General features: G+C 58.5%; 2 protein-coding genes across 2 annotated transcripts; one reads left to right on the top strand and one right to left on the bottom strand.

The window, feature by feature from the left end:
- Positions 1-2722: 2722 nt before the first annotated feature.
- ENH_00008180 (3-oxo-5 alpha-steroid delta 4-dehydrogenase alpha 2, putative) lies at positions 2723-3841 on the top strand (the record flags this gene model as incomplete). Its single annotated transcript, XM_013578653.1, has 2 exons — positions 2723-2868; positions 3013-3841. 2 exons carry the CDS (start codon positions 2723-2725, stop codon positions 3839-3841), a joined length of 975 nt encoding a protein of 324 aa, XP_013434107.1.
- Positions 3842-5116: 1275 nt separating this feature from the next.
- ENH_00008170 (NLI interacting factor-like phosphatase domain-containing protein, putative) lies at positions 5117-9761 on the bottom strand (the record flags this gene model as incomplete). The annotated part of the gene is made up of 4 exons (XM_013578652.1): positions 5117-5678; positions 5822-6052; positions 6303-6710; positions 8834-9761. Coding segments are annotated over 4 exons (2129 nt in total), but the record flags the coding sequence as incomplete, so codon positions are not given.

The following is a 9761-nucleotide window of genomic DNA, read 5'->3' as shown; positions in this document are numbered from 1 at the left end:
CCCAGGGGGGTTGTAAGGGGGGAGGGGGGGGGGTGAGGACTTGGGAAGATTTGAAAGATTCTGCTGCTGGACTTCTCCTGAAAATGCCGCCGCAGGCTTGCTTCCTTCCGCTGCTTTACTTGGCCAAAAACTATTATTATGGGGGGCCCCCCACCCCACAGGCAGCTGCCTAGACACCCCAGCGCTGTACAGACACCCCGACGCCCGCCGCTGCTGCTGCTGCGCTGCTGCTGCTGCTGCTGCTGCGGCGGCGGCGGCGGCGGCCAAGCGCGCAGAAACGACTAGCAGCGGCGCTGCAGCTGCTGCAGCTGCTGCAGCTGCTGCAGCTGCAGCAGCAGCGGCGCTGCAGCTGCTGCAGCTGCTGCAGCAGCAGCAGCAGCAGCGCACTTTGTGTTCCTAGAGGCTCCGAGGCGAAAGGCCCACAGAGCCCACTGGCTGACAAAACAAATCAACTGCGAAAATTAACTTTAGCAAACATGAAACTGCAGCTCCTGCGGTGTACGTACACCCCAAATACCTCTGCTGCACGCACTAGTAGGCCTGCAGCAGCTGCTGCTCCGACGCTGCAGCAGCAGCAGCAGCAAAAGCAGCAGCAGCAGCAAAAGTAGGCTCGAACGAAATAGGACTAAACAGCAGCCGGGCAAAGAGCAGCACCGGGACTCGGCTTTTGCTGCTGCTGCAGGAAACTGAATAAGCAGCTAGCTAGCCATGAAGAGGCACAACGAAGCGAGGGCAGCAGCAGCAGCAGCAGCTGCTGCTGCTGCTGCTGTTTCTTCTTGCTGCTTCTGCGCGAGCTTGAAGCGCTTGCAACAGCTGGCCCTCTGCGCCGGAAGGGGGGGGATCAAGCTGCTGCAGCAGAGCAGTTTTTGCTGCTGCAGCTGCAGCCCACTTTTTGCTGCAGCAGCGCAGCTCATGCTGCAGCAGCGCAGCTCGTGCTGCAGCAGCTGCGCAGGGTGCCTCTCAGAGCCCTAAGTGCTCTAGGCAGCTGCAACAACAGACTTTGCTGCTGCAAGTAGTCTCTTGGCCCAACGCATTAGGCCGTTCGCCTTCGGCCTTTAGTTGCTGCTGTGCTGCTGCGCTGCTGTGCTGCTGCGCTGCAGAGCTCAAACTCTGCAGACTCTGGCTCAGCAGCAGCCCAGCGGCCACCCCTGGCTAGCCAGCTGGCTAGCTAGCTAGCTAAGCTTTGGCATCGCGTAGGAGCATGGGTTGGCTGTAGCTAGCTCAAGCGCAGATCTTGCAAGCATAGAAAGATGAAATGCTGCACCACAGCCGGGAGTTGAAAGCTGCTGCTGCAGCTCCCCCCCCAAATGGCATTAGAGAAGGGCTTGGAGGTGCTATAAACACAAAAGACAATGTTTAGGATTTAGAGTTTGGAGATGAGTGGGAAAGCTTGCGGTTCAAGCTCGCAGTTCAGCGCTAAGTAGTCACTGCGCTGCTGCGGGAGCGGAATGCAAGCAGCCCAGTGCAGCCGCTGCAGAGAAGAAAAGTTCCACTTTCCCCCATTTTCCTTTAATGTTGCGAAATAATTAAAAATTAAGTCCTTGTGCAGATTAGTTTGGAGTCTGAGGCGCCCGCTGACTGCGGTGCTGCTGCAGCTGCCAGGGTCACCTTGAAGTGAAGGGCTCGGCCGGGCGGCAACTGCGCGCCGCAGGAGTTCCTTTGTTTCAACTGGATCAAATTACATTTTCAAAAATGATGTTTTAAAAGAATCTTTTCATTTGGGCCGCGCGCATGCACCACTGAGACACGTTGCCGGCGCCCGGAGGCGCCACTGGTGCTGCTGCGCTGTGAAATCGGAGGGAAGCGCCGAGCCAACTGAGGAGCCTTTGAAAGATCTGCATTAAAAAGTCTGCAGAAGTTGCCTTTTGCATAAATGCGATTCTTTATTATTTCATCTTATTGCTGTGGATTGTTTGGGTCGCTTCGTGGTGGGCGGCGGCCACTGGTAGCCGCCACGGGAAACTGAACATAGGGAAACGCAGCGGCCTCAGGCGTCTTCAGTTTTCCAATTAGGCAATTTTCCCGCGATTAATTGACTTCTTAGGAATGCAAAGACGCAAAAGGATTTACTGGACTGAACAACACGCGGCAGGTTCAAGAACAGCTGCTGACGGTGGTGTGCAGAAGGTTCCTCGAGTTGAATGGCCAACTTGCAAAGGACGGAGTTGTGCCCGCGGAGCAGCAGCATCTGTACATTTCTATGAATTGCGAAACTGCTGAGAAATCCCTTTCTTTTTGCTTCTCCGTGACCACTGGACTCCCGAGAAAACGCATGTCCAGAGCCCCATCCTATGACCGCCGCTGTACAGTTTCAGCCCACCTAGGCGATTCTTCTAGTTAGCTTCTGCTCGTAGACTTTCAGTGGCAGCTTCCGCCGCCTCTCTAGCCAGAGAAAAGTCTAATATGGGGCAGCTGCTGTCGCTGGGGCCCTCGGGGCTTCCATTTGAGCTCCAAGAAGAAGGAGCCAATATGTGGCACGCGCTCATATGGGGCGTGGCAATTGGGCAGATCGTCTTGGGGATTTTGTACAACATTTTCGCCGGCGAAAACCCGTGAGAAACTGCCAGAAGAAGCAGCTTTGCAGCAGCAGTTCAAGCACGCCGCGGCGCCTGTAGCTGGGCGCTGCCTGCTAGATCCGGCACTTGTTTCTTCTTTCTCAGCCCCTTTATCTTCCCCTCTGAGCCCCTTTAACGCTAATAATGCATTAGGATGTGTATTCTGCATGCAGGCTCCCTTGGGGAAGGTTTCGGAGCCGCACGAGCCCCCAGTGGGGCCCGCTGGTGCCCACCTGGGCGGCGTGGATGCTGCAGGAATTGCCTTCCGCACTTATACCTGCTGCTGTGCTTCTGTGGTCTCAGTTTTGCCACGGTGGGTGTAGCAGCAGCAGTAGTGGCTGTGGCGTTGGCTGCTGCGAAGAGTTCTGCTGGGTTCAGCAGCAAGCGAAGCTGCTGCGGCAAGCTGCTGCTGCTGCTGCTGCGCGCCAGGCCCCTAGGCTTTGCTTAGATGCTCCAGAAGACTGTTTTCGAGGCGTTTTCGTGCAGGAAAGCTGCTTAATTTGATCGTCGTGGCGGCTTTCACGGCGCACTACTTGCACCGGGTGTTCATCTACTCGCTGCGGCACTACCGCTTTCCAGAGTGCCGCCGGCGCGACACAGTGCCGCTGCTGCTGCCGTTGTCAGCTTTTATGTTTTGCTTCGCAAACGGACTGGCGCAGAGCCTCAGCGGCTGCTACTTCAGCTACGCGCGGGAAATGCGCGGCCTGCGCTACCTGCTTCCCCGCTGGGCGCCGCAGGAAGACAGCGACTTGGAGCTGCTGCAGAAGACCAGCCTGTGGGACACGCTGGCGCTGCTGCGTTTCGCAGCGGGGCTGGTTATTTTCGTGTACGGAATGGCTGTGAACATCCTCGCAGACGAGCACTTGCTGCAGCTGAAGACAGTGCGCGCGCAGGAGGCCGCAGCGCCGCACAGCGCCGCCGCTTCCCCCAAAAACAACGAAGGAGTTGTCACTTTGAGAAGGTCTTCACGCATTGCGGCCAAAAAGGACGGAGATAACTTCGTCACTTTCAAGTACAACGCCCACCCGCACGGCGCAGGCCTCACTGCGTACAAGATCCCGCGCTGGGGGTGGTTCCAGCAGGTTTCTTGTGCGAACTACTGGGGAGAAATCTGCGAATGGTTCGGTTTCGCAATCATGTGCAACTCTGTAGTTGCTTTGTCCTTCGCTGTCTTCACTCTTTTGTTCCTCGGACGCCGCGGAGTCCAAACGCACAAGTGGTACAAAACCCGATTCGCAGGGAACTACCCAGAAAACCGCCGCGCGGTTATTCCCTACGTACTGTAACTAATATTTTATTTGTACTTGTTAAAATGTGGGAGTCTCGCAACATCACGGGCCGCACGCTTCATATTGAAAGGTCACGGACCACTGAGTGCAGCCAGAGGCGCGGCTCGCTCGCTCCATTTGCTGTTGTTCTTTAGGCTGAGCCGTAGACAAGTGCTTAGACAATTGAAAATAATTAAGTGTAGTGCCAAATTTGACTTGTCTGTCGCGCGATCTAGGCGCCAACAGCTTACCACGACTTCCGGGCGCCCGCTACAGGGAAACGGAGTGAGCGAGGCCCGGAGAGGCAGTAGTACACGGCGCTTCTTCTCTCTGTTTTTTTCTTTTTGAGCACTTATTGCTTATTGTGAATTTATATACAACTTTTAACCGTAGGAGAACTGCGAGCTCGCAGTTTCACTCTGCTGCCACAGAAGCCTCCGCTCTGTGGCGCCGCCGCCTCTCGGACACGCGCCCGAATCCAAGGAGCTTTAATTTAGAGCCCAAGGCACTTCTGCATTATTTTTTCGCGTTGAGTCGGCAACTCCGCAGAGAAATCTACGCGCTTTACGCCAAGAAAATGCGCAGCAGCCCCCAGCAGCAGACATCTGTATCAGCATGACTGTGCAGCTCTCCGCGGGAGCAGACCGGTCCACCTCGCTACGAGTTGCCGCAGCGGAAGCCCCGGGACTTTCGCGCCTTGGCCTCAATTTCCAGCATTAATAAACGCATTAAAGCCAAGTGACACAAGAATAGAGGAAATCTGCCTCCCCCCAGTCCCCAGCAGCCGGCCCCTGAGGGTCATTGGGCAATGAATAAGCCGCGTGTTCCCGGCGCGCCCAAGCTCCGCGGCCCGGGAAGAACACACTTATTCGAATAAAAATTAAGAGGCAGCCACGCTTCTAGCGCATGCACAGTGCCGCGCCGCCGCCGCCGTTCGCCGCAGCCCCGCCAGCGAAGCCGGCGGTCCAACAAATCGCTAAGCACGCAGAGGCGCTCGCTCGCCCGTTCTGTCCTGCTTTCGCTGCGCCCCCTACCCCCCCTGTTCTAGGCGATCTCGTGCACTACAGCCAACAAAAAAACGCTAAGTTTCTGGCGCGCTCCGTAGCAGCAGCGGCCCCGGGGGGCCGTGGCTGGCTGGGGCCTCCGCCGGGGCGCATGCAGATTAGCAGAGCCGTAACTCAGCCCTTGGTGCTGTCAAGCTACCCTTGCGAGGCCCCGCGAGCGGCGGCTCGGGCGCCGGCCCCACTGACATGCAGCAGGGGGGCTTTCTCGTTCGAGGTTTCTTGTTTGCGGTCACACGGCATACACCTGAAAGTTGCAGAAGGGCACTACCTCTGCCTCTTGGCGGCCGCTTCGGGCTGGCATTTCTTCGCGTTCCTGGCCCACGTTCTGGCCTTCCGGCCGCAGGGGCAGCAGCTGCTGCTGCAGCTGCTGCTGCAGCTGCTGCTGCGGATGCGGCGAGCCGGCCGCTAGTGTCGGGGGGGGGTGCTGAGTGGAGGAGGCCTTGGAATACAGCTGCCGAATGGGCTGCTTCTCCGGCCTCCAAAGAAAAATGGTTTCTTCGAACGGAGAGATCAGACTGGCCCCGTCACTGTACGGGCCTGTGCCCAGAAACTCCCGCACTGGCAGCCTGTCCTGCAGCGGCAGCGGCTGCGCAGGCGGCGCTGCAGGCGGCGGCACGAACTCTGCCAAGTGCATCCAGTGGTCCTTGAAGGGCGCACAGGGTGGCTGGTTGTCGTACAAGGCACAAAGAGTATCCGCATCGAAGCACGACTCTGGGGCTTTGGCCCACATCGACTCGCACGCGAACAGCCACAAGGTGTGCACCTTCTTCAAGTGTTGAAACGACCTTTCCCTACCAACGCAAGACCACAAAAACGCCTTTCAGTGCACAACTTGCGGCCAAGAGCCTCAAGACTCGGCCAGCGCTGCAGATCTGCATGCACACTACTTGCTGCCAAACAGCTCTCGCTGCCGCGCCTTCGCGCCAAGACCCACTTGAGTGCCAGCATGTTATTAGTGTTGCTCTTTCCTGCCATCACATGAGTCACGCCGGGCTCGTCGAAGCGTCTGTACACCGTTCGCCCCAAACGCTGGGCCAGCTCGGCTTGCCTCTCTTCACAGTCAGCTACCAAACTGCCGGGTGCAAAGGACTTCCTGTAGCCTGTCAGGAACAAGCCAACACCGGCTAGCACGCGTGACTGAAAGCCGCTTATAATTGTGCCAACGCTGAGAGCCACAGAAAACCGCAACCACACAACAACACCTGAGCTTCAGACAGACGGAGCCGTTTCGCACACGCACAGAAGCGCCGGCAAGCAGCACAGTTTCCTCAACTCGCCCGCAGGCCTTCACAGGCAACTCCAAACGGCTACCCCTTAGCGAAGCAGAAAGAGTACAGCAGAAGCTGTTCGTTGCGGGGGATGCTGCCTTTAGGGCATGCAGCTATGCAGCAAAACGCCGCTTTTCGCTGTCTCACTTGGCGTTCCAAGGATCCTTGAAGAATTCCTGGTGGACCTTTAGGAATATATTAATCATGTGCTGCATGTGTCTGTCCCAATCATAAGGTCTGTTCAAGTGTTTCATTGCAGCTGGGACCGGTGAAGGCCTGTCTAGAGCCGTGGCCCTTTGCCTCGGGTTTTCAGCTATTGCGGCTAACGTTTCCTCTAAGGGCAAGTGAGGGTAGTGGGCTAGCAACTCAGGCCTCGACGAGTCAAAGAAATCGTAGTGCTGCGCCTTCACCACGTGCGAAACGGGCAGATCCGTCCAAATGTTCTGCCGGTCATCAAAAGCAACAACACACCGGCGGTCCAGGTCCCCGTACAGACACCGCACCGTTTTGTTTTCCGTCTGTTCTCCTCTTCCCGACGACTCCCGCGCAACAATGCTGCAGAAAAGCACCCACAGGCAAGCACAGGCCTTATGCAGAGGCCCCTGGCATTTGCACTTGTGCAAACAGCAAACAGCTGCACTGCATGCGCGCCCGCAGCCAGAGACTGCCGCCACAAAATGCCACTTTCAAGAAAAGCCAATGCAGCCAAACGCGGCCCCCAACGAGCTGCGCCGCCTCCTCAAAAGCAGCGAAAACAAATGCACAGCAGCACCTGCTGCACACACTGCCCAGCGAGCAGCCTTAACAGATACATTTGCCTGAATTCAGGCCAATGGCCCTTCCCCATCGCCAATAAGATGAAAGCAACAAATGAACAACTCCATTTGCATGTCATATTTAGCGAGCCAGAAGCAGCAGAAATGCCAAAGCCACGCGCAACTTGCAATTGCGAGCACAAATAGACACAAGGCCAGTGCGCATTTAAGATCAGCTGCTCTTCGTCAGACACAAACTCCTCCCCATCTTCAAGTTGGCGCTGCTGCACAAGTGCGCTGCTCCGCAGCAGCAGCCTTTGATCCTAAGTGTCTTTGCTGCTCCTAAGTGTTTCCCCAGACGCCGCTGCTCGCAAGGCGCTGCGCAACTGAGACCCCTTTGCCGTGCAAATAAATGCTGCTGTAGCCTCTGCTGCAGCGAGCGGCAATTGCTGCGGCTGCCTCGCCGCCTTTTCGGCAATTCAGGGCAACACAGAACTTGCATTCCACGGAGAAGAAGTCCGAGAAGCTCAAGAACATTTGCCACTGTCACCCGAGGCTCCTGCGCCTCCCATGCAACGTTCACTAGCCGCATACAAGAGGTCACAGTGCTTTCTGCAGGTTCTGCAGCGCTGCGCAAGTCCTGCTAGGAACTGCTACGGGCTCGCGCTGCTGCTGCAGCTGCAGCAGCAGCAGTAGAGTCCAGAACAGCCTGCGGCCAAGTGCTCGAACCGCCGAAGAATCAGCAACTAAGGCCAGTGCACGGCACGCTTCCAACCCCTCGCAGCGGCGCTGCACGCGAGCTTAGTTTGTGCAGGCCCTCAGGGGTTTCACAAGAGATGAGACTGGAGTCATTCTTTGCAACTGGAATTGAAGTGCCACCAACCACACAGTCCCGCTAGGCCGACACAGACTGAGCCGTGGAAACAAGACAACGGGTGTCACTGCAAGACGCGAGCGCAATTCAATTCACTGCAGACTCTCCCGTGGCAGTGCTGGCCTTCAGCATCGCGCCCTGTTGCTGCTTAGTTCGCTGATCATCGGCGTGTTTGCATGCGTGCCCTGCTGCTGTGGTTTGCTGCGTTGCGCTTCACGAGCTAAAGCTCGTAGCTACCTTTTGCATGTAGCAGCCCTTTGCCGCTGCAGCTAACGGGCACGCGGGGGGCTGGCCTCGCTACGGCAAGCCAGGCATTTCCCCGCGCAAACGCATGCGGCGTTTTCGATTTGTAAAGCCCTGCGGCTTCTCGCTGTCGAGCCACAGTCGCTGCTACAGGCATTTTCACACGCGGCACAGAAACAGCATTGCTGCCAGGCAAGAGCAACAGTAGGCAGCTACCACTGGCCCCTCCCTCAGGATATCCCTCAAGTGCATTTCAGAAAACATGAACAGCTGGCTGAAGCGCGACTGCGCAGTGCGCACGGCTCGCGGAAAGGCTATTGGAATAAACCCAACCCCGCTGCGGCGGTCACGCCAGTTTCACTGCAACCCCTCGGCCGCCGTCTCACAGTTCGTGCACACTGAACGCATGCATGCGTCGCATGCATGCGTTGCATGCATGCGTCGCATGCATGCGTCTTTTCGTGCCGCTGCAGCGAAACTCGTGGCCGCGAACCAGTGCTGTTTCTATGGGCGTCGCCGGCGGGCGGGGCACTGCCACATGAAGCACTTTGGCACTTGGCGAAAATCAATTCTTACGAACACCTGGAGGACGGCGCGAGGCTTTTTTCAGAAAGAGTCAGAGGCGGAGTTCAGTTGAAGTTGGCCGAATTCACTACACAGCTTATACAGCTTCCGCTAGCATTTCAAGTGGCGGACGCCGCACGCATCCTTTGTTCCCGCTGCGCCGTGCACCACCAGCGCTCCCCTCTAGCTAGGCAGCAGCAGCAGCAGCAGCAGCAGCAGCAGCAGCAGCAGCAAAGACCTACCGGTCGCCGAAAAGAGACCTGTCGGGGTCGAGAATGGCCACCACCAAGTCCGCGTACTCCTGCGTGGCGTTGGTGTAAATGCTGAGTTCGAAAACGGGGGCCAGCGCCTTCAGAAAGCGCCGCAGCCCCGGCCGCAGCTTCAAGTAGTACACTTTCCTGTTGCAGGGCAATTCGAACTTGTACACTTCCGGCAGTCCGTCTTCGTCCAGCCAGTCTTCGAGGGCGATGTTGTAGCCGGCCACTCCCACGGCTTGCGCGTGCAGCAGCGTGTTGTCGAGGTCCAGCAGCAGCGGCAGCTTCCCCGACAGCAGCGGCTGCCGCTGCAGCTGCGGCGGCAGCGCGCTCGGCTCCCACTTCGCCTGCTGCTGCTGCTGCTGCTGCTGCTGCTGCTGCTGCGGGCAGGGGCTCTCTTGGGGCTCCTGCGGCGCGGGCTGCGGCGGCGGCGGCTCCGCCGCTTCGGCCGGCAGCGGCTGCGCTGCCGCCTCCTGCTGCTGCTGCTGCTGCTGCTGCTGCTGCTGCCGCTGCGCACTCGTTTCAGCCCGCGCCCTCGCGGCCAGCCGGGGGTCCCGCCGGACAGTGCTCGGCGCTGCTGCCGGCGGCTGCTGCTGCTGCTGCTGCTGCTGCAGCGGGGGCGCAACCGGCTGCGGGCCCTGCGCAACGTGCTGCGCGGGCTCTGCAGCAGCCGCCAACGCGGGCGCCGGCTTGCCCACAGCAGCAGCAGCAGCAGCAGCAGCAGCAGCAGCAGCAGCAGCCTGCGGCGGGAAAGCCGCAGGCAAGCCCTGCAGCTGGCCCAGGGAAGTTTGCTGCAGCGCCTGGAGCGCGGGGCCCTCCTCGTCAACTTCCCCCTCCTCCACTTGCGACACTTCACTCATTTCATCCGCCTCGAGAGCAGCAGCCCCCGGGAGGGCCCCGTTGGGGGGGGCCCCCG

Source organism: Eimeria necatrix, genomic scaffold (genome assembly GCF_000499385.1).
Source record: "Eimeria necatrix Houghton genomic scaffold, Enh_scaff1238, whole genome shotgun sequence".
Classification (NCBI taxonomy): Eukaryota; Apicomplexa; class Conoidasida; order Eucoccidiorida; family Eimeriidae; genus Eimeria; species Eimeria necatrix.
Note: the sequence above shows the minus strand (reverse complement) of the source record. Positions and strands in the feature narration are given on the sequence as shown.